The sequence below is a fragment of the Staurois parvus genome, unplaced genomic scaffold (assembly GCF_062004578.1).
Source record: "Staurois parvus isolate SC_StPar_1 unplaced genomic scaffold, SC_StPar_1.0 ptg000099l, whole genome shotgun sequence".
NCBI classification, from domain to species: Eukaryota; Metazoa; Chordata; class Amphibia; order Anura; family Ranidae; genus Staurois; species Staurois parvus.
This window is the reverse complement of record NW_028317895.1, coordinates 1,012,718-1,037,192: the sequence shown is the minus strand read 5'-3', so window position 1 is coordinate 1,037,192 and position 24,475 is coordinate 1,012,718. Positions and strand designations below refer to the sequence as shown.

The window sequence follows — 24,475 nt, the reverse complement described above, 5'->3', positions numbered from 1 at the left end:
AGTTAACAAACAGCATCATGAAGGCCAAGGAACACAGCAGACAGGTCAGGGATAAAGTTGTTGGGAAGTTTAAAGCCAGGTTAGGTTTTAAAAAAAAAAAAAAAAAAAATCCCAAGCTTTGAACATCTCACAGAGCACCGTTAAATCCATCATCCGAAAATGGAAGGAGTATGGCACAACTGCAAACCTACCAAGACATGCAGAGATCCACAGCTCAAGTGGGAGGATCTCTCCACAGGAAAACTATTAGTCTTGCACTCCACAGATCTGGCCTTTATGGAGGAGTGGCAAGAAGAAAGCCATTGTTGAAAGAAAGCCATAAGACAGCCTTTTTCAACACAGAGGAACCCTTGAAATAACTTTCTGGTTCCAGGGAACCCCTGCTAAAAATGTACTATATCTACAGCTCATAATATGTTAGTATGATGGTCAGTGGGAAGAGTGCTTTTTACACTTGTGGTCATTGGGAAGAATTACCGCCTTATAGATAGCTAAAAAGATCAGTAGTGTCAGTGGGAACTTAGAGACAAATTGCTCAAGGAACACCTACCAACCTCTGGAGCAACCCTGGGGCTTCATGAAACCCTGGTTGAGAAACCCTGATATAGGAAGTCCTGTTTGCAAGAAGCCATGTGGGGGACACGGCAAACATGTGGAAGAAGGTGCTGTAGTTAGATGAGACCAAAATTGAATTTTGTGGCCTAAAAGCAAAACGCTATGTGTGGCGGAAAACTAACACTGCACATCACCCTGAACACACCATCCCCACCCTGAAACATGATGGTGGCAGCATCATGTTGTGGGGATGCTTTTCTTCAGCAGGGACAGGGAAGCTGGTCAGAATTGATAGAAAGATGCATGGAGCCAAATACAGGGCAATCTTAGAAGAAAATGCTAGAGTCTGCAAAAGACTTGAGACTGGGGCAGAGGTTCACCTTCCAGCAGGACAATGACCCTAAACATACAGCCAGAACTACAATGTAGTGGTTTAGATTAAAGCATGTTCATGTGTTAGAATGACACAGTCAAAGTCCAGATCTAAATCCAATTGAGAATCTGTGGCAAGACTTAAACTGCTGTTCACAGACACTCTCCATCCAATCTGACAGAGCTTGAGCTATTTTGCAAAGAAGAATGGGCACAAATGTCACTCTCTAGATGTGCAAAGCTGGTAGAAACATACCCAAACACACTTGCAGCTGTAATTGCAGTAAAACGTGATTCTACAAAGTATTGACTTAGAGGGCCTGAATAAAAAAAATGCATGACACACTTTTCAGATATTTATATTTAACAAAGTTTGAAAACCATTTATCATTTTCCTTCCACCTAACAAATATGTGCCACTTTGTGTTGGTCTATCACATAAAATCCCAATAAAATACATTTACATTTTTAGTTGTAACATGACTAAATGTTGAAATGTTCAAGGCACTGTGCAGTACCATCTCCTATGCTCCTCTACCTCTTTCTGTAGGGTAGTACCCCAAGGCTCCAACCTTGGGCCTCTCCTTCTCTCTCTGTATCTCTTCACTGGGCCAGTTGATAACCTCCTATGTCTTCCAATACCTCCTCTATGCTGATGATAGATTTATCTCTCGACTCCAACTCACCCCTTCAATCTCCTTGCGTATCACAGACTTACTGAGCTACTTATTATGGATGTCACACCTCTTCCTCAAATTCTAAAACTGAGCTTGTAATATTTCCTCCTCCCTGCTCCCCTCCCCATGGCTTTACCATTGAGATCAACTGCATAACCATTGGTCTCTCCACACTTGCCAGGGTGCTAGGTGTAATTCTAGACTCTGACCTCTCCTTCAGCCCCCACATCCAATCACTGGTAAATCTTGCCTCCTTAACCTCTGCAAGATTTCCAGAATTCACTCCTTCCTGACTTCGCCCCTCCCTGACTAACAGCATCACAATACGGCTTATTCACTGTTGGTTATTTGACTACTGACTACTGCAACTCCCTTCTCACCTGCCCACCCCTACACAGGCTATCCCCCCTTCAGTCTACTATGAATGCTGCTGCTGGACAAATACACCTTACTAACTGGTCTGTTACTGCTGCTCCTCTCTGCCTATCTCTTCACTGGCTTCCACTTGCCCAACATATAAAATTCAAAATACTAACCAAAACATACAAATCCATCCACAATATCACCCCAAGCTTCATCACCAGCTTCATCTGCAGATATTGCCCAAACCATCCTCTCCGCTCCTCCAAAGACATGTTTTCCAGTTCCCTTGTTACCTCCTCCCACGCTCACCTCCAGAGCCTCTCCCATCCTCTGAAACATCCTGCCCCAGTATGTCCAGTCAGCTCCTACCCTGTCCACCATCCTTGAAAACTCATTTGTTCAGGGAAGCCTACCCCACCTCCACCTAAGAACTGTACTTATTCCTTCTGTACTGTAATTTTACTGCCCCCCCCCCTTTTATATTGTGCCTACACTTTTGATCAAAAATATCCAAACAAAACAAACCTAAGAAAAAAAACTATAGGGCTTTTAACAGTACCACAATATCATGTATGTAAAAATGTTTTTTTAATTATATATTATACAAATATTGAAACGGATCAAAATTTGCTCATCAAATACAGCGTGTGTAGCTTCTATCTCATACATAACATCAGATAAAGGTTTTTTTTTTTAACTTGATGTATTGGATTATAATACTGATGACTTGTGACATTGTTAAACAGGATATCAACATAAGTAATTAAAATATTAGCATGATAAATGTATCTTGTTAAGTTTATAACAGTTGTCATGCCTAGTTTGGATGAGAGCGTAGACCAGAAAAACAGTGTAGTAATATGACTGAGATCCACATGCAGAGAATAGATCCACAAAGATCTCGAGATGTGCAATAGAGTTGAGAAGAGTTGTTAGATGAAGTATGATTTGCGCTATATTTGATTAAAAAAAATAAGTGTGTGTAATTAAAAAAATATATATATTTTTATATATAATTTATTTATTTATTAGTGAAGGAAATAAGTATTTGATCCCCTGCTGATTTTGAAGGTTTGCCCACTCACAAAGAAATGATCAGTCTAAAAATCAAATGGTAGGTGTATTATAACACTGAGAGACAGAATAGCAACAACAAATTCAAAAGAAATGCATGTCTAACAATTTATGCACTGATTTGCATGTTCATGAGGGAATATGTACTTGATCCTCTTCACAAAACATGACTTGGTACTTGGTGACAAATCCCCTGTTGGCTTGTTACCTGTATGAAAGACATCTGGTAGCCAGAAATCCTGCTGAATGATAGGGGATCAAATACTTATTTCCCACATCAACATGCAAATCACTGCATAATTTGTTAGACATGCATTTCTTTTGAATTTTTTGTTGCTATCCTGTCTCTCTGTTTCAGTACACGTACCATTCGATTTTTAGACTGATCATTTCTTTGTGAGTGGGCAAACATTCAAAATCAGCAGGAGATCAAATACGTGTGTGTGTGTGTGTGTGTGTGTGTGTGTGTGTTCTCAAAAATATTGGGACACCTGCCTTTTAGACGCACATGAACATTTAATGGCATCCTAGTCTTATTCCGTAGGGTTCAATATTGAGTTGGCCCATCCTTTGCAGCTAAAACAGCTTCAGCTATTCTGGGAAGGCTGTCCACAAGGTTTAGGAGGGTGTCTATGGGAGTGTTTGACCATTCTTCTAGAAGCGCATTTGTGTGGTCAGGCACTGATGTCAGATGAGAAGACCTGACTCGCAATCTCTGCTCTAATTCATCCCAAAGGTGTTCTATTGGGTTGAGGTCAGGCCAGCAAGTTCCTCCACCACAAACTCTCTCGTCCTTGTCTTTATGAACCTTGCTTTGTGCACTGGTGCGCAGTCATGTTGTAACAGGAAAGGGACATCCCCAAACTGTTCCCAGAGCGTTTAAAGCACAGTAATGATCAAATCATATTGTCCACTAAAGGTCCCAGTCATATGGCATTTACAGATTGAATACAGCATTAATATATAACCGTTTACCATATTATATAAACATGTGCATTGTATAATAATTGGTATCCCGTGTTTAGTATATCACCACTAAGAATAGAAAAAATATAGATATTACCCACAGGGCTAACACTATTTCACAAAAACAAACAAAGCAAAAAAAAGAAAAATCAGAAAAAAAAGGTTTGTAGCTCACTACATTGAGACCAGGATGTTTCGGAGCCTCTAAATGATAAACCCATCTGGCCTCTTTGCAGAAAAAGACAGTCCCATTCACTACCACCCCCGGATGTTTGGGTGTGCTCTTTCCAAAACAAAGGATTTGGCACAACATGGATTTGTGTTGTGTTTCCAAGTTCCATGTCTCCCAATAAGTAACATTATGTCATCACATTTGATAGCTAATATGTGTTCATAGATGTGTTTGCCAAAAATGGTTTTTCGATTTTGCCACACAACTGCCACATTCATATACCATTAAGTATATGTTACTAACTGTTTGGCAGCTGACAAAATGTTTGCCTAGATGAGTTTCACCATTTGGTAGTTCGTCTTTTTCTTGGCAATATAAATTGACAATAGGCACAATATCACAGCTACAGTTAGGTCCATATGTATTAGGACACAGGCACACTTTTTATTTTTTTTCAGGTATGTACCAAAACATATTCAAGCTATAGTTACACAGTGGATATGGGCTGAAAGTGCAGACTCGCAAGTTTAATTTGAGGGTATGTACATCCATATTGGAGGAAGGGTTTAGGAATTACAGCTCTTAAGAATAGCCACCCCCCCTTTTTCAAGGGACCAAAAGTAATTGGACAATTGAATCAAAAGCTGTTTTATGGCCAGGTGTGGGCTACTCCTTCGTTATTTCTTCATCAATTAAGTAGGTAAAAGGTCTGGAGTTGATTCTAAATGTGGTATTTGCATTTGGAATCTATTGCTGTGAACTTACATCATGAGTTCAAAGGAGCTGTCCATGTAAGTGAAACAGGCCATTGTAAGGCTTCAAAAACAAAACAAATCCATCAGAGAGACAGCGGCAACATTAGGAGTGGCCAAATCAAGAGTTTGGTACATTCTGAGGAAAGAAGAATGCGCTGGTGAGCTCAGCAACATAAAAAGGCATAAACGTCTATGGAAGATAACAGTGGTGGATTATCGCAGGATCCTCTCTATGGTAAAGAAAAACCCGTTTACAACATCCAGACAAGTGAAAGACAGTCTCCAGGAGGTGGGCGTATCATTGTCAAAGTCTACAATCAAGAGAAGACTTCACAAGAACAAATACAGAGGGTTCACCACAAGGTGCAAACCATTCATAAGCCTGAAGAATAGAAAAGCCAGATTAGACTTTGCCAAAAAAACATGTAAAAAAGCCAGACCAGTTCTGGAAAAGCATTCTTTGGACGGATGAGACTAAGATTAATCTGTACCAGAATGACGGGAAGAAAAAAGTGTGGAGAAGGCTTGGAACAGCTCATGATCCAAAGCACACAACGTCATCTGTAAAACATGGTGGAGGCAGTGTGATGGCATGGGCATGTATGACTTCCAGTGGCACTGGGTCATTGGTGTTTATTGATAATGTGACAGAAGCAGCCGGATGAATTCTGCAGTGTTTTAGAGAGATACTGTCAGCCCAGATTCAGCCAAATGTAGCAAAGTTGATTGGACGGTGCTTCACAGTACAGATGGAAAATGATTCAAAACACTGCAAAAGCAACCCAAAAGCTTTCCGAAGGAAAAGTGCAATGGCTGAATCACCTGATCTCAACCTAATTGAGCATGCATTTCACTTGCTGAAGGCAAAATTAAAGGCAGAAAGACCCACAAACAAAGAACAACTGAAGACCGCTGCAGTTAGAGCCTGGCAAAGCATCAGAAAGGAGGAAACCAGTCTTTGGTAATGTCCATGGGTTCCAGACTTCAGGCAGTCATTGTCAGTAAAGGATTCTCAACAAAATATTAAAATTGAACATTTTATTTATGATTATATTCATTTGTCCAATTACATTTGAACCCCTGAAAATGGAGGGACTGTGTATAAAAAATGGTTGCAGTTCCTAAAATTTGTACTTTATATTTATGTTCAACCCCTTGAATTAAAGACAAAAGTATGAAAATTGTGCCTGTGTCCAAATATATATGGACCTAACTGTATATGTGCCGAAATATTTACATCTATCATGTCCCCATTTGATCAAAATGACTATGTACAAGGTGATCTGAAATCGAGCGTTTCTTCCAGTATACAATATCCGCATAATCATTAATGCATTGTGCTATTTGTGGATCCGTTTGAAGTACCGTATTTTCCAGCGTATAAGACGGCCCCCTACTTTTCCTGTTTTAAAATATAGGGTTTGCGCTATACTCGCCGTATAAGACTACCCCTCTTCCAACGCACACCAAATAAAAATGAAAAAACAGCAGATTTGATTTCAATATGGAATGGTATGGTATTCCAATGATGGAGTGCTATTCCTCCCACTGACACCAATGATGGGGCACGATTCCCCCCACTGACACCAATGATGGTGCCCCATCATTAGTGTCAGTGTGTGAGGAATAGTGTCCCATCATTAGTGTCAGTGGGAGGAATAGTGCCCCGTCATTGGTGTCAATGGGAGGAATACTGCCCCGTCGTTGGTGTCAGTGGGAGGAATAGTGCCCCTGTCGTTGGTGTCAGTGGGAGGAATAGTGCCCATGTCGTTGGTGTCAGTGGGAGGAATAGTGCCCATGTCGTTGGTGTCAGTGGGAGGAATAGTGCCCATGTCGTTGGTGTCAGTGGGAGGAATAGTGCCCCGTCGTTGGTGTCAGTGGGAGGAATAGTGCCCCGTCGTTGGTGTCAGTGGGAGGAATAGTGCCCCGTCGTTGGTGTCAGTGGGAGGAATAGTGCCCCGTCGTTGGTGTCAGTGGGAGGAATAGTGCCCCGTCGTTGGTGTCAGTGGGAGGAATAGTGCCCCGTCGTTAGTGTCAGTGGGAGGAATAGTGCCCCGTCGTTGGTGTCAGTGGGAGGAATAGTGCCCCGTCGTTGGTGTCAGTGGGAGGAATAGTGCCCGTCGTTGGTGTCAGTGGGAGGAATAGTGCCCCGTCGTTGGTGTCAGTGGGAGGAATAGTGCCCCGTCGTTGGTGTCAGTGGGAGGAATAGTGCCCCGTCGTTGGTGTCAGTGGGAGCAATAGTGCCCCGTCGTTGGTGTCAGTGGGAGCAATAGTGCCCCGTCGTTGGTGTCAGTGGGAGCAATAGTGCCCCGTCGTTGGTGTCAGTGGGAGCAATAGTGCCCCGTCGTTGGTGTCAGTGGGAGCAATAGTGCCCCGTCGTTGGTGTCAGTGGGAGCAATAGTGCCCCGTCGTTGGTGTCAGTGGGAGCAATAGTGCCCCGTCGTTGGTGTCAGTGGGAGGAATAGTGCCCCGTCGTTGGTGTCAGTGGGAGCAATAGTGCCCCGTCGTTGGTGTCAGTGGGAGCAATAGTGCCCCGTCGTTGGTGTCAGTGGGAGCAATAGTGCCCCGTCGTTGGTGTCAGTGGGAGCAATAGTGCCCCGTCGTTGGTGTCAGTGGGAGCAATAGTGCCCCGTCGTTGGTGTCAGTGGGAGCAATAGTGCCCCGTCGTTGGTGTCAGTGGGAGCAATAGTGCCCCGTCGTTGGTGTCAGTGGGAGCAATAGTGCCCCGTCGTTGGTGTCAGTGGGAGCAATAGTGCCCCGTCGTTGGTGTCAGTGGGAGCAATAGTGCCCCGTCGTTGGTGTCAGTGGGAGGAATAGTGCCCCGTCGTTGGTGTCAGTGGGGGGGGGGGGATAGTGCCCCATCGTTGGTGTCAGTGGGGGGGGATAGTGCCCCATCTGTGTCAGTGGGGGGGATAGTGCCCCAACGTCGGTGTCGGAGGGGGGGGGGGAATAGTGCCCCGTCAGTGGGAGGAGGGTGGGGAGGAATAGTGCCCCATCGTTGGTGTCAGTGGGGGGGGGGAATAGTGCCCCATCGTTGGTGTCAGTGGGGGGAGGGTGGGGAGGAATAGTGCCCCATCGTTGGTGTCAGGGAGAGGAATAGTGCCCCATCGTTGGTGTCAGTGGGGGGGGGGGAATAGTGCCCCATCGTTGGTGTCAGTGGGAGGAATAGTACCCCAACATTGGTGTCAGTGGGGGAGGAATAGTTCCCCATCATTGGTGTCAGTGGGGGGGAGGAATAGTGCCCCATTGTTGGTGTCAGTGGGGGGGGGGAGGAATAGTGCCCCATTGTTGGTGTCAGTGGGGGGGGGGAGGAATAGTGCCCCATCGTTGGTGTCAGTGGGAGGAATAATGCCCCATCATTAGTATCAGTGACACCAATGATGGGGCATTATTGCTCCCACTGACACCAATGACACTTGCTGACCCCCTGTTCCAGCATGGTGCTGCTGCAGCCAGCATACGTGGTTTCAGCAGCACCATCTGCACTGCACACCTACCGGCCGCTCCCTCACTCGATGTTCGCATGGCCGCTCGGCTCCACCTCCTCGCCTGTGTGCCTTTCCTGAGCTACAGTTCTGGTGCCCAATCACCGGTGAGGAGGCGGAGCCAAGCGGCCGCACGAACATCGAGTGAGAGAGCGGCCAAACTGAATGAAGGAGCAGCCGCGCTTCCTGGACTGGATCGTCGTGGGACCGGAGCCAGGTAAGAAACCGCAGCCCCCTGCCCCACCTGTACTTATTGTCCCTTCCGTTGGAAGGGGGGGTGGCGGCACCGACCCCCGACTTTTGAGAAGATTTTCATGGGTTAAAAAGTCGTCCTATATGCCGGAAAATACAGTAAATACCAATATTTGCTAATAATGGGCCTAATTTGATGTTGTCTAGTGTATCGAACGACGTCCCCCCTTTTTTTTTTTTTTTTTTTTTCCTTTCTTACCTTAAACCGAGGTCAGGATCCAAAAGAGGACTGACATCACAGGGGAATGGTAGGGAACCAGTGATCTTGGGCCCCATTGCACTGCTGTATTTGTGACACACACGCACACGTTGAGAGAAAAATTCCTAGAAGGGATAGAGGTGGGTGGGAGCGGTGGGAAAAAAGAGAGGGGCTTTAAAAACTTCTAGAAATCCTATCAACCATATTCATGACTTGTTAAGTGTGCTTGCATGGCAAGACCACTTACTGTTATCTCACATATATATATTCTTATTATTATAGCCAAATTTACCACCCTAACTCCTCCCACAGTTTTTACACTACGTAGACAGTAATATACCGAAACATGTGGATTGTTCCCGATTGGTGTGCTATTACTTTGTGGAACGTTTCGCCGAATGGTTCACGAAATATCAGCGTTTTTGTGGTGTAATTGGTCCCATAGGAATGAATGGCGAAATGTTCAAAACTAGAGTGGGAGCTGACAAAAGCTGGAGTGTGAGCTGAAAATCAGGACATGATTTCTAAACTGCCATCACTCCCTCATTTTCAAGCCACTCCACCCAGTTACTCCGCCCACTCCAGTTGTCGACTACTGGTGGAGGCAAGAACACTTCACACAATTTCCCCAGAAATTGTAGCTTTTCTAGTTTTACATGTTCTGTGACTGATAGCATTGTTGATTTGCTTTCCCCCCCTCTATATTTTGGTAGGTTTCACTGATTCCAGTTTCCTGAAACTGCTCAAAAAGATGCCAGATATTGAACAGCTTTATGGCCTTCATCCAAGGTATTTGGAAAGACGCAGAGTGAGAGGCCATGAAGCTTTTAGCATTCCTGGTGTATTAGAAGCCTTGCAGTCCTGTCCCAATCTCCTGGTGAGTGCTCCTTTTTGCCTGTCCAATAATGTTGTAGCAGAAGTGGTTTCATATTCTGTCTCTGCTGTGAGGTCTTCTGTCATTTCTGCTGTACACTTTGTATTTTAATGAACTTGACATAGTATTGTCATTTTGCTTAGTCATATATTATAGGTAGCTCTTCATTTATAGAAGAATAACAGAATATTCCAACCAATAAAAACTTTTGTCTGCCTACATGGAAGTGTAGAGAGAGCAAATATGCATATCTTCAGTGCCGGTTCACATGTATGAGGATTGGATGCTGTTTGAACCGTTTTAAAAAGTCATGTACGTTTTCTAAGCAGTGCCTTCAGGTTCAGTTGCAGATTACAGGCCATTGACTTCTATGGGAACGGTTTCTAAACCCGCATAAGTGTGAATAGGATAAAATCCTGTGCTAATCGTGTCCTGGACCTGATGTAAACCTGACATTATTATTACTATACAGTATTTATATAGCACCAAAAGGTTTGCTCAGCGCTGACGTAAACTAGTGAACAACTACTGGATCAATTAGCTGTGAAATTTGAGCTTTAATCTACACCGCCCATGTGTGAATCAGCTCTGTGTTTTTAATCACATCTGAGTGTTCCGAACACCCCACACAAATTGATTGGATGATGGATCTGGTGGAAAGCTGAGTTATTAAAGAGAGGCCACTGGTGTATGTGTTTACTTGAAGGGAATTTTTTTGCAGACAGTATCCCATGGGTGCAGGGAGTGGGACACAATATGGCCCTACAGTCCCTGGGTGGGACCCCTGTGAGGAGGCCAGTTGCAGGGAGTCCACTCGAGATTAGAGTTTAGTCCAGTCTGGCTTATAATTACTAGAATAGATTTGTGATCATTGGATCAATTGAGCTGCTTTATAGTATCTCTAAAGGTGTGGAACCCTCCTACCACCAGATATTTTAGGAGCATTTAAGGTTTTGTGCGCCACCTTGCACCCCCTTGAACCCCATATAGTAGATATAAAAAGTCTACACACCCCTGTTTAAAATGCCAGGTTTCTGTGATACAAAAATATGGGACAAAAATAATTTCAGAACTTTTTCCACCTTTTAATGTGACCTATAAACTGTACAACTCAATTGAAAAACAAAATGAAATCTTTTAGCGGGGGAGTAAACATAAAAAACTAAAATGAATGTGGTTGCATAAGTGTGCACACCCGCTTATAAATGGGGATGTAGCTATGTTCAGAATTAAGCAATCACATTCAAAATCATGTTAAATAGGAGTCAGTACACACCTGTGATCATTTAAAGTGCTTCTGATTAACCCCAAATAAAGTTCAGCTGTTCTAGTAGGTCTTTCCTGACATTTTCTTAGTTGCATCCTACAGCAAAAGCCATGATCCACAGAGAGCTTCCAAAGCATCAGAAGAATCTCATTGTTAAAAGGTATCAGTCAGCAGAAGGGTACAAAAGAATTTCTAAGGCATTAGATATACCATGGAACACAGTTAAGACGGTCATCATCAGAAAATATGGCGAAACCATGACATTACCAAGAACTGGACATCCCTCCAAAATTGATGAAAAAAACGAGAAGAAAACTGGTCTGGGAGGCTGCCAAGAGATGTACAGCAACATTAAAGGAGCAGCAGGAATATCTGACAAATACTGGCTGTGTGGTACATGTGACAACAATCTCCCATATTCTTCAAATGTCTGGGCTATGGGGTAGAGTGGCAAGACGGAAGCCTTTTCTTACGAAGAAAAACATCCAAGCCCGGCTAAATTGTGCAAAAAACATTGAAGTCTCCCAAAAGCATGTGGAAAAATGTGTTATTGTCTGATGAAACCAAGGTTTAACTTTTTGACCATAATTCCAGAAAATTTGTTTTGCACAAAAACCAACATTGCACATCACCAAAAGAACCCAATACCCACAGTGAAGCATGGTGGCAGCATCATGCTTTGGGGCTGTTTTTCTTCAGCTGGAGCTGGGACCTTAGTTAAGGTAGAGGGAATTATGAGCAGTTCCAAATACCAGTCAATATTGGCTCAAAACCTTCAGGCTTCTGCTAGAAAGCTGAACATGAAGAGGAACTTCATCTTTCAGCATTACAATGACCCAAAGCATACATCCAAATCAACAAAGGAATGGCTTCACCAGAAGAAGATGAAAGTTTTGGAATGACCCAGACCTGAATCCGATCAAAAATCTGTGGGGTGAGATCTGAAGTGGGCTGTGCCTAGGAGATGCCCTCACAATCTGACAGATTTGGAGTGTTTTTGAGTGGGCAAATATTGCCAAGTCAAGATGTGCCATGCTGATAGACTCATACCCAAAAAGACTGGAGTGCTGTAATAAAATTTAAAGGTGCTTCAACAAAGTATTCGTTTATGGGTGTGCACACTTATGCAACCATATTATTTTCGGGTTTTTTTTTCACTTCGACGTAAAAGATTTGTTGTTCAACCGAGTTGTACAGTTTATAGGTTACATTAAAGGTGGAAGTGGAAAAAGTTCTAAAATGATTTGTCTTTTTTACATCACAGAAATCTGACATTTTAACAGGGGTGTGCAGACTTTGTATATCCACTGTATGTTTTTTAAAATAAGAGAATTACATTTTTTAGTAATATAGTATTTTGTGTTTAGTAAAGTCATTTTTAAAGTAGTGATTCTACCCATCATAGAAAAGGAATATGCTGACCTTTTCTTTAAGTCTATTTCTAAAGTAGCGTATAGAGGGATATAGTTGGCCAGGTATAGCAGCAGCATATCTGAAGTGAGTTTGATGCCCAAGTATGACAATGCATGGGTGCCCCATGTAAATGGGAGTGAGGTTATGATGGTTGCCAGAACTGAATCTCTAAGGTGAGTATTAAGTGCTTCCAATAAGGTTGACTGACACAGTGTGCACTTTTGAGAACAAATTGGAAGCTAAAAATCACACAACAAATCACAGTTAAAAAAAAATTGAATATTAAAAAAATGTGTTAAAGACAACTATATTATAATTTTGCCATGCTTTTTCCCAGGGTGTGGAGACTTCACATCTGGAGCTTGTAGAAGCTATATGGACATACATGCCACAGGTGCATATTTTAGGGAAATTTCGAAATCGAAATGGAGCTTTTCCCATACCACCAGAAAATAAGCTGAAAATACCAATTGCAGCCAAAATTCAGACCTTGCATTTAGTAGGTAAGCATTTAATTAATCTATGGAATTTTAATGATTGTGTGTAAGCATATTGCATATTTATTAACCCATTGTCTCCTTTTACCCCATGAAAAGGAGTAAATGTGCCTGAAATACCTTGTATCCCAATGCTGCGGCATTTATATTTGAAATGGGTGCGCTTAACCAAACCTCAGCCTTTTAAGGACTTCCTGTGCATCAGTCTGCGAACATTTGTAATGCGGAATTGTGCTGGTAAGGTTTTAATTTGTGAACATGTCATGTTACATGGTGCCATTAAAGAGTATATGTTTTCCATTCACATGCATCATTCAAACAAACTAATATGCTTAAAGCCAAACTCCAGATACATAAAGAACACCAATGTATGTAGGTAAATGTATTTTTATGTGCTGCCTGGAGGGAAGATCAAAGTCAGCTTAGGATGGGGGTGAGGAGGTGACCTAGCCCTATTGGTTCATTGCTGTAGAGAAATCTGAGGTTACTAACATGGCTGTAAAGTCTGGCTAGGCTGTGTAAATCTCAGGACTGATAGTGAGAAATACGCTGTAGACAAGAGATTGCTTTGCAAGGCTTACAAGTATTTCGGGCTTCTTGGCCCTGTCCTGCAGCCTGTGACTGCTTCCATGGAAACTTTGTAAGACCCTTGCAGTCTGCGTAAGACATATGTACCTGGGGCACTAGTTCTGCTTTTACAGATCCTTCTGTTCTTAATCTGGAACTCCTTCCTACTACTCTGTGTGGTATTGCCTGGACATCTTTGAGGCTCCCTACAGCAGAGGTCCAGTGCAGGCTTTCTCTCCATTAAGAGACTCTCTCGAATGCCTGTGTTTGAGATATTCTGGACCTATGGGTCAGGGATGTTGTCCCCAGAGGGTACAGGCTGTAGTTTAGCTCTCTCCCTCCTCCCTGATTTCATGCCTTGCAATATGCATTCTTCTCAGTAGATGTTGGAGGACTTGCATGCTGCTCTTCAGCATGTACTTCCCTCACAGGTCATTGTTTCTGTGCCTGCATGGAATAGGTTTCAGAGTTTTCACTTCAACTATTCATGGTTCTGAAAGCTACAGGGCTACTTACATGTTCTTCTTTGTTTACTTGTACAAGCATTTTTCTTTTTCATTCATTGACTAACACAGCCCTTCACATTCTTGACCGTAGGGTTATAGTGCCACCTTCAGAGATAAGACGCTAGGCAGAAAAAAAAAAACAAGTACAGCCTTCTATGGGTAGTCCTAGCTGGTATTAAACACCTCTCTTCTATATGCAGTTCAGTTTTTTTTCATGCCTAGTATAGGAGTAAGGACCTAGCTCCCTTTTTGGTACCTGTGCACCATGGCCTTTTTGATTTTTTTTTTTTCTTTTTCTGCAAGTTCTCCAATTAACAGTCGTGCTGGGCGACAGGCTGAATAATGTAAATCCTTGTAGTCACTCCAGCCTGGCCAACAAGCATACACAGATCTTTAGCTAAGTGCTGGATCGGCTGTTACAAGCCCCATCCTGGACTGGGGCAGCCAGCAAGTTAAACGCCTTGCAGGGACACATATGACTGGGCTCCTGACATCCATATCACAGTGTTTCCATGGATCCAGTTGGACAATGCAATGGCGGGGGCCTGTGTCAATCACCAGGGAGAGATGAGGAGTTCAGCTGCAGTGCTGGAGGTCTCTCATAGTCTTCGGTGGGCGGAACCTCATATGCCAAGTCCCTCCACGTCTGCATTCTGGACGTAAAAAAAATGGCAAGCGGACTACCTCAGACAACAGATGCTAGATCTAGGAGAGTGATCCTTTCACCCAGAGGTGTTTCATCAAATCTGCCTGCAGTGGGGCATGCCAGACGTGGACCTGCTGGCATTCCACCTCAATCAAAAGGTGCAGAGATTCATGGCAAGAGTGAAGGGTCCCTGAGCGGATGCAATGGATGCTCTGGTGGTGCTTAAGCTTCTAATGTGTTTGCTGTGCAGGTTAGATGCTGAAGGCATCTCAGTTCTGGTAACGCCGGGTGATACAACAAATGTAGACAATTGGCGCTGAGAGGGAACTACATAGTATAAATACTAAATGAAGCATGAACATCTGAGGTACAACTGGAATTTGTAACAAACAATACCACTAATGAAAATACACATGGGGCATAGAAGTCCATAATGTCCATGAATCCTTGAAAGGGTTACAGATGAATGCAGCTCCCCATAGAGTGAAGCAATACTCTGTAGAAGATAGAATGGTGCCCCCTTGTGTTCGTTTCTAAGTGTAGAGGGTTAATCATTTATTAAAATGCGTAGAAGTTAGTAACTACTCACAAACAAAAGGAGTATGGAGGCATCTAAAGCAATCCTCAGGTAAATTGTAATTGTATGCCAATTAGTGATTGTACTGCTTATACATGGCGGTGCTCCGATCCCATCCGCCGATCCATGCTGCATATCCCGTCTTTAGTCCAGCACTGCCAATCCTCGACAAACAGCCTGCCTTGTCCGGCCTGCCCGCTATAAGAGGCTAACTTTACCTACAGCCAATCAGGTCTGAAGAAGAAGCAGTTGCTTCGAAACGCGTCACCTGACTTCTCGCCTTCCTCTTGGTCTGCCGCTGGGTCCGGATTTCCTTGCATTCCACGTTGGTCAACGGCGCCAAATTCAAACTACCTACACTGCTGACAGCTCCATCCAGAAGGACCAGGACCCTAATTCACACCGCTGGCTTCCCTGGTTTACCTGAGGATTGCTTTTACATGCCTCCACACTCCTTTTGTTTGTGAGTCGTTACTAACTTTTATGCATTTTAATACATGATTAACCCTCTACACTCAGATTGGTGCCCCCTTGTATTCGTTTCTAACTCTGGGTGAGCCTACGAGGCATGGCTGGATCAGACGGCCCCTTGCGGTGGCTACTGCGCGAGGACCTTTTTGTCTCGGGGACCAATCTTTCACCCTGCTTTACCATCTTGGGTTTTGACTACTTGGCTATTGAAAGCTAGGTTCTGAGGACCGGTGGTTGCTGGCTTCTGTGTTCCCCCACTATGTTTAAGGTGCGTAAATCCACTTCCCTGAAGATCTATCATTGCACCTGGAAGGCTTTCATTTTGTGGTGCAAGGCTGTGGGTTTGCATCCACGCTCCTTCTGTGTCTCGGATCCTGGCCTTTCTTCAAAGGGGTGTTGATCAGAAACTGGACTTGAGTACCATTAAGGTCCAAGCCTCTGCTCCTTGCAATCTTCTTTCAATGCCTCTTGGCTATGCACTCCTTGGTTCGCACTTTTATTTATGGGGATTGGTATGTTGCTTCCCCTGTGCACTCTCCATTGCCACCGTGGGACCTGAATTTGGTTCTTTCGGTTCTTTAGAACACTCTGCTTGAGAACATCTCCCTTTGCTCAAACTCTCCCAGATGGTCGCTGTTCTAGTTGCTATCACTTCTGCACATGGAGTGTCGGAACTAGTGGCCTTGTCCTGTAAGTCTCCCTATTTGATTCTCCACAAGGATAAGGTGGTTCTCCACCTGTATCCATCCTTTCTTTCGAAAGTGGTTTCTGACTTTCACCTGAATGTGGACATTGATCTCTTCCCTTCACTGTGTCAGCAGCCATCGCATCCTAAGGAGGTTGTGCTAAACTTGTTGGATGTGGTGTGAGCGGTTTGTATTTACCTGTGTGAACAGCCTCGTTTTTGAAGGTCAGATTCGCTGATTGTGATTCTGGATGGCCCACAAAAGGGCCTGATGGCCTCTTCGGCTACTATTTCTCGTTAGATTGGGCAGACTGTTGTCCAGGCTTATGCCATCAGGGGTCAGGTGCCTCTCTTCCCCAACACGGCACAGTCTACCAGAAAGTTTAGTGTTTTTGTCCTTTCCAACACCAAGCGTCCGTGTCTTAAGTTTGTAAGGCGGCTACCTGGTTGTCTGTGTACACCTTTACCAAGTTATAGAAAGTTGATGTTCTGGCATCTTTGGATGCATGTTTCGGCTGCAAACTTTTGCAGGTGGCTGTTTTTGAGGTTTCTGGTTCCTCTTATGGGGTGTTTTTTGGGTGGTGTTCATGTGTGGTGTTTTTTTTTTTTTTTTTTTCTGATTACTCACCCCTCGTTACAGCACTGCTTTGGGATGTCCCTACCATCAAGAATGTGAACGGCTGTGTCCGTCAATGAATGAAACACACAGAAGGATTTTTTTGTTACTCACTGTAAAATCCCTTTCTCTGAATTCATTGATAGACACAACACCAGCTCATCCTTGTTTTTATTATTATTTTTTAATGTATTTATTACAGGTACTTTTTATATAGTTCCGTTATTTTACATAGCGCTTTACATAGACCTATTATTATACAGTCACATCACCCCCTAGCCTTCAAGGAGCATATAATCTAAGGTCTCTAACTCGCATTGATCCATACACATACATTTTAGACAGGAGCCAATTAACCTTCCAGCATGTCTTTGGCATGTGGGAGGAAACTGGAGTACCCCGAAGAAAGCCACGCAGGCACAGGGAGAACATGCAAACTCCGTGAAGGTAGTGCTATGGTTGGGATTTGAGCCAACGACCCTAGTGCTGCCAGCCAGACGTGCTAACCACTTTGCCACTGTTTGTTTGTACTGCTTTGTGACGAATTGAGCTGCCACAGATATTCAATTGGCTGAACTCATACTTGGGTTTTGTTTCCTGTCACCATCACTTCTGCTAGGCAAGTATCGAGGCTGGCAGCATTATCTTGTAAGGAACCTTTCCTGGTGTTACACAATGAAAAGGTTGTCCTGAGACCCAAGGCTTCTTGTCTGCCCAAAATGATCTCGGGCAACGTCGCCAGATGGATTCAACAGGTATTTGTTAAAGCCTATTCTCTGCAGGATAAGGTTCTTCCCTTCCTAATAAGGCCCATTCCACTAGGCCTGTGGCAGTTTTTAGGGTTTTTCAGCATCAAGCATTTGTTTTGCTGATTTGTAAGGCTGCCATCTGATTTTCTGTTCACACGTTTTACCAGGTGGATATTCTGCTGATATCAACTTTGGCCATAAGGTGCTACAAGCAGCCATCTAGTTAGGCTGATATGCCCTTGTTTGTTTTTTGTAGGCCTATTGAAATCTGTTTGCTTTGTTCCCCACCCCTTTTTATACATTGCTTTGGACGTGCTGTTGTCTAAAACTATGTCTGTGTCCTGCACTGTACGATTAGGAAAAAATATTTTTTTCTTACTTGCCTGTATAATTTGTTTTTTGGCGTACAGTACACAGGACCCATTACCTCTGTCTGTTTAATCCTTTATTGCTTGTTGAAAAAAAAAAAAACTGAAGATAACTGTTAGTAGGAGGGGTTATATGGGGCTGCTGAGAGTTCTGTTTGCCAGTGCCCAGGCAGCTGAAGGTAGCAACATATAACCCAGCCGTCTAAAACTATGCCTGTATTCTGTACTGTACTCCAAGAATGGATTTTACAGGCAACAACTTTTTCACATTTAATTTCGTAGCTTAGAGTTGGGCTTTAATGAATCCTGAGCATTATTATTACAAGCACCACATGTCTACTAGGTTGTTTTGACTTTACTATGTGTAGTAGTACTGTAGAGAAGAATTCTGATCAGTTCACTCAGCTGAAAGCTGTGTCGATCTTGGGAGTCATACTTCATCCCTTTATTAAGTTATCGTGTATTTACTTTTGTTTTTAAGGACCCACAAACTCTTTAAAGTATGTGCCCTTGGTGACTGGTTTGGCTTCTGCTCGGAACTTGGAACATTTGGAGTTGGTTAGAGTTCCATTCCTTGGAGGACTTATCCAGCATGTGGTGGAGGACAGCTGGCGGTCTGGTATGTTAATAGTGCATTAGAAACTGATTAATTTTTAACCGTGTCTGGTTTAAAGTAAATAAGCAGGTTGTTTTCAAAATATTTGTGGGAAACTGCCATAGTGCTACCTTTTTACAACTCTAGGGCCAATATTTAGCCCTGGTTCACACTGAATGTTCACTTGGAGTGGGGCGATGCCAAAGCTGCTGGTCGGTGCAATTTCATGTATGGCTTTCCTGACATCCGTGCAACTTCATGTACATATGTCTATGCAAGTTACACATGATAATGCAGGAATTTTTTTCAAAATCGGTGCCTCACCGCAAAGTCAGAGTCGCACCAATTTTGAACGGTTCCATAGGCACAAATAGGGTGCGACTTGTGATTTTTGAACTGTCAGATCACTTTACAAATCGCATTTGTGTGAACAGGGGCTTACGACATCCCCAACGCATCTCATGCAAGTATCTACCTAGAGACAGCATTTTTTTGGTTGAGTGGGGAGGGATTCAAACACCTCAGCATTAGTGTAACCAATAAATTGATCTTCATTAGCAGGTTGTGCCTGTGTACTAGCAGCTATGCCGACTGTGTAAACATTGATGCAACCTTAAATGCCCAAAACCACATTGCCACCCCCTCCCCCTATATTTTGCATTTTTCAGGAACTCTGAGTGAAGGGAGACTAAGTTGTTTTGTTTTTTTTTTTTGTTCCACATTATAGACGTTTTTCTAGCAGTGCTTTATGTCTGCAGATTTTGGAACAGTTCACAAATATAATATTCTTAGACGTTGATGTGTTTTTTTATTTTTGTGTTCTTTCTGTACAGAATTAAATTGCATCCCTAAAAAGGCATTGGTGTATAGAAGACAAAAGTTATTTCTTAATAATCACTGGAATTATCAGAAATGTGTTTTTTTTTTTTTTTTTTTTTTTTTTGTACGCCCATATTACTGTTAAACCACTCCCCTGCCTGTAGGACGTCCTACAACATCCTGGACTTTTCAGTGGTTATATCGGGATGAGGCCAGCTATAGGCATCATCCTGGTTTTGCAAGCGATTCTCTTTTATGTAAAGTCACCCCCGCCATAACCCCCCCACCCCTCTGCTCCATCCGGTGCCTCATTGGGTTATCTTGTCCCTGTAAGGAGGTTGGCACTGACGTTGGCAGTTCCACTTGCTTACCATAGAGCTGATCGGGGACCAGAATGTCCCCGATCATCTCTATGGTTGTAGAAACCAGAAGAGAGGAGTATTTTGTCACTTCCTGATGTTTCTTCTGTTTGCCGGCCATTGCTAGCTAGTTCAAGCATCAGATCAGACCGATCTTTGTCTAATCTGATGCTGGTAAGGGTAGAAAAGAAATAATAGACTCCAGATTTGTCAGTAAAGAGGACCTGTCACTGTTCGGTATCACAAGAGATGTTTACATTTCTTGTGACAACAATAAAAGTAATTTAAAAAAAATAAATTAGACAGGTGTAAATATAAAAAAAAAAATGTAAAATAAAATTTTTTTTTTTCAAAGTGTCCACATGCCACCATACTTGCGTGCAAAGGTGACCGCGTGTTTTGGTCCCGCTTAGCGAAACAATTATAGACTTTTACATGTATAAGAGAAATGTCAGAATTGGCGTGGGTGGGAAGTGGTAAATATCTGTCAAGCTTTTTGGGTCATCTTTCCAGTAGCTGTGTACTAAAAGACTTTTATCTAATTCCCCCCCCCCCTTCAAACTAGCACTGTATGAATGGCTGACCGTACATGTATGTACGATGTAAGAAGTTATACTGTAAAAGTTAGGTTATATGCAGGGGTTGGACAAAATTATTTAAACACCAGGTAAAAGAACAAAATCTCTACCTAATAGTGTTGGACTGCCTTCGGTATCCAAGATGGCCTGAATTCTCCTAGAAATTGATAAATATGTCTTGGATTGTGGATAATGGAATCTGATACCACTCTTCATGCAGAAATCACTACAGTCCTCACAGGGATGCCGGAGGCAGAAAACAAGCCCTAACCTTGTTCCCCAAACACTTGTACATAGTCACTGGCCGTAACTCTACCCTTCAAGGTGATGATGAGGCCTGAAGAATACTAAGAAATGGCTGCTCAAACCATGATTGCACTGCCACTATGCATTACTGTTGGCACAAGACAGTCCTGGTCCTAAGCCTGGGACGGTGTTTACCATGTGTAAACCCATCCGGTGGTTGTAAACAGTGCTAAGGTCAATTCATCGGACCATATTACAGTCTTCTGTTGAGTGAGAGTCCATGATTTATGTGTGTTGCACCACTCTCTCCTCTTCTGTGCTTTAAAATCAGTCACTAGTAGTTAGGGAAAAAATTAATGGGCAAGCTGCAGTTACCAATAGAGTTCCCTTTGCAAAGTTTTTGTGGACACATGCTTTGGAAGACTGACATTAAGGTCTGCAGTCACTTTTGCTACAGTTGTTTTCTTATTCCGGGTCACAGTCCTGCGCAATGTCCTGTTGTCTTTTCAGTCAGTTGACCATGTCGACCGTGCTTATGCTTATTACATGACGGTTTCCTGGCAACTGTATATGCCGTCATAACCTTTCATAATGTACCTTGCAGCACCATAAATAAATTGCAAATTTCAGTCGCAGAGGCACCAGCTAAGCGGGCACCAACAATTTGCCCTCTTTTGAAGCTGTCAGCTCTCACGTTTCCATATTACTAGTATGTCTTATCAGACAGTGGAAGCAATAGAATTTTAAATCACTTCCGCTTTCAACACGAAATATGTTGTCACTTTTTTTTATACCTGCAAATCATGTAGTGTTTCTATTTTTTTTTGTCCAACCCCCTATACCCTCTAGTCTGTTTCTTTTTTTTTTTTATAAATATTTATTGGTTTTCGATCAGATATAATTAACAAACATTTTCTTCATTAAAAGATCATTATATTCCTCATAATTTATTTAATTCCCACAACCCTAATTCCCTCCCCCCCTCCCCCCCCCCCCCCTCCCATGCCCATCCTCATATCCCTCCAACCCACTCTGCCTTTTCTTTTCTAATCCGAGAGGAGAAAAAAAAAAAAAAAATAACACTATCCTTTTCTTTCTAAAACTCATTTCTAAAATACTTATTTGTTTCAAAAGGTATAAATCAAGTATATTTCACTTTCTGTCTAAATTCTTCCCATTTTCCCCACTTTTTATAGTACTTCTCCATCTCGTCTATGTGTATGTAATAAAGTCTTTCCATCTCACATAACTGATTCATTCTGATCAACCAATCTTCTTCCGTCGGCACCTCACTTTTTTTCCAAAACCTGGGGATCAAGCTTTTGGCTGCACTCAGAAAGTACCAAATCCCTGAATCCTTATATGATCTCACTGTAAGCTCAGAGATATGAAGAAGACAATCTAATATCAATCTTAGTACTTTTCCTCATTAAATGGACGATTTTCCCCCAGAACACCTGTATCTTTGAACGTTCCCACCATATGTGATATAGTGTACCCACTTCTCCACAGCCTCTCCAACATAGTGGAGAGTTCTCCCCGTTCATCTTGTGCTCCACAATCGGTGTAATGTGCCATCTAACTAAACACTTATAATTTAATTTTAATTCTGCTAAAAACCTCTCCCTTTTACTTCTCCATCTCTCTATAAGATCTTAGTTCCTCACCCACCATTATATCTCTCAGTTGCGCGTCCTGTTTAATAATCCAGTTCCCTGTGATGTCTTCCTTCCCAGGTGCAAAATAATCTGTATTTTTAAGTGGCATTAACTGGGAATTGAAAACCCAACCCTTTTGTCTGTGTAACATCTCCCAGACCTTTAAAACAATAGAAGTGTACACACTTGTATTAACGTCTAGACCTCTATAATGTGTAGGTAACCATATAATCCTGCTTAGATTGGACCCACTCAAAATATTTTCAATTTTGACCCAACTTTTCCCTGGGTTATGAGTCCAGTCAAAGATTCTCGCGATCAAGACCGCTTTATAATATCTCTTGAAATCTGGGAGCCCTAGGCCTCCTCTCTCTTTAATTCTAGTCAGCGTTTCATAGCGTATCCTCGTTTTTTTTTTTTCCTCCTTATATACCCCAGCAACATTTTCCTTCGTGTCCTGAAAAAAACCTCTGGAAGTTTAATTGGGATCATTTGAAACTTATATAAGACTTTGGGCAAAATTATCTTTTTTATCGAATTTATACGGCCCATCCAAGACGGATTTCCAGTTCCCAACCTCTTCAATTCCTCTTATCTCGTTTAAAAGTGAAATATAATTAATCTTATACATATTATTAATTGAAGCAGACAATTTTACCCCAAGATACTTTAATTCTTTCTCTCTCCACACAAAGGGGAATTCTTCTTGTATTTTTTCTTTTTCACTATTTTTAAGATTTATATTTAAAATTTCAGATTTTGTTGGATTAATTTTTAAATTTGATATTTCCCCAAACTCCTTCAATATTTTCATTAAGTTTGGTAGAGAAATACGAGGGTTTCCAACGAAAAACAGATCGTCCGCGTAGGCCGCTACCTTAAGTTTTCTGTCACCTATCTTTATTCCTTTTATATTGATATTCTTTCTTATCGACAACAATGGCTCCAGAAACAAGACAAACAACAATGGGGATAGGGGGCATCCCTGTCTTGTTCCATTTGACATCCTGAAGAGCTCCGAACTTCCTCCATTTACCATGACAGTGGCTGTGGGAACTTTATATAAATTACCAATCCACTTCCTAATTCTATCCCCCAACCCTATCTCCACCAAGGTGTCCATCATAAAACTCCAGTTCACTCTATCGAATGCTTTCTCTGCATCAATTGACAGTAATATTACTGGGGTCTTCCCTTTTTCCCCCTCTTGTATAAGCAACAATGATCTTAATCCGTTGTCTCTACCCTCTCTTCCCGGGACAAACCCCACCTGATCCCCATGTATCCATTCTGGCAACAAGACCTTAAGCCTGTTTGCCAGAACTTTTGCAAACAATTTAGTGTCAACATTCAACAGCGCAATAGGTCTGTAACTTACACACAGAGAAGGGTCTTTATCTTCCTTGTGAATTAAAACTATATTGGCCTGTAAGGACTCTCCCCTAATTTCCAACTCGTCTCCAAGAGCATTCATGTATGTCTTCAATCTGGGTATTAGTAACTCTTTATACTTTTTATAGTATTTTACAGTAAATCCATCTGGGCCCGGACTTTCCCCGACCACTGTATCCTTCAATGCTATTTCTATTTCTTCTGACGTGATTTCTGAATCCAAGGAATTCAGTTGGATTTTACTTAGTTTTGTTAGACCTGCATTTTTTAAAAATGTACTTCTTTTTTCTTTATTTACTGTATCAGTATTATTAGGGGTGTCCTGGGGTATAATGTTGTATAGTTCACTATAATAATCTTTAAATACTCTAGCGATTCCTTTAGTTGAATGGACCATTTCACCCTTGGAGTTTCTTATTTTTTCTGTTTAATTCCTATTTTTCTTTTCCCTCAATGCCCTCATTAGATGTTTTCCCAGCCTATCTCCCCATCTATACCTTTCACTTGTTAGTTTATTAAAGACTCTTCTTTTATCTTCCTCTATTACCCTCTCTAATTCTTATTTCTTTTTTGTTATCTTCTGCCTTAACTCTTTCAAAATATTCCTTTTATGGGCCTGTTCTAGATCACATATTTCATTTAAAAGTCTATCGATCTTTTCTCTCCTTTCTCTTTTCTTTTTTGCCCCTATTGCAATAAGTAGTCCTCTGGTATAGGCTTTA

At 42.4% G+C, this 24,475-nt stretch overlaps 1 protein-coding gene across 2 annotated transcripts in view; it reads left to right on the top strand.

The window, feature by feature from the left end:
• Window positions 1-24,475, top strand: part of FBXO38 (F-box protein 38) — a 100,993-nt gene that overhangs the window by 9,892 nt on the left and 66,626 nt on the right. For both annotated transcript variants that reach the window (XM_089671105.1, XM_089671104.1), the window contains exons 4-7: window positions 9,584-9,747; window positions 12,762-12,927; window positions 13,021-13,158; window positions 18,588-18,725. In XM_089671105.1, coding sequence (XP_089527231.1) covers window positions 9,584-9,747; window positions 12,762-12,927; window positions 13,021-13,158; window positions 18,588-18,725 — 606 coding nt within the window. The remainder of the gene's footprint in view (window positions 1-9,583; window positions 9,748-12,761; window positions 12,928-13,020; window positions 13,159-18,587; window positions 18,726-24,475) is intronic.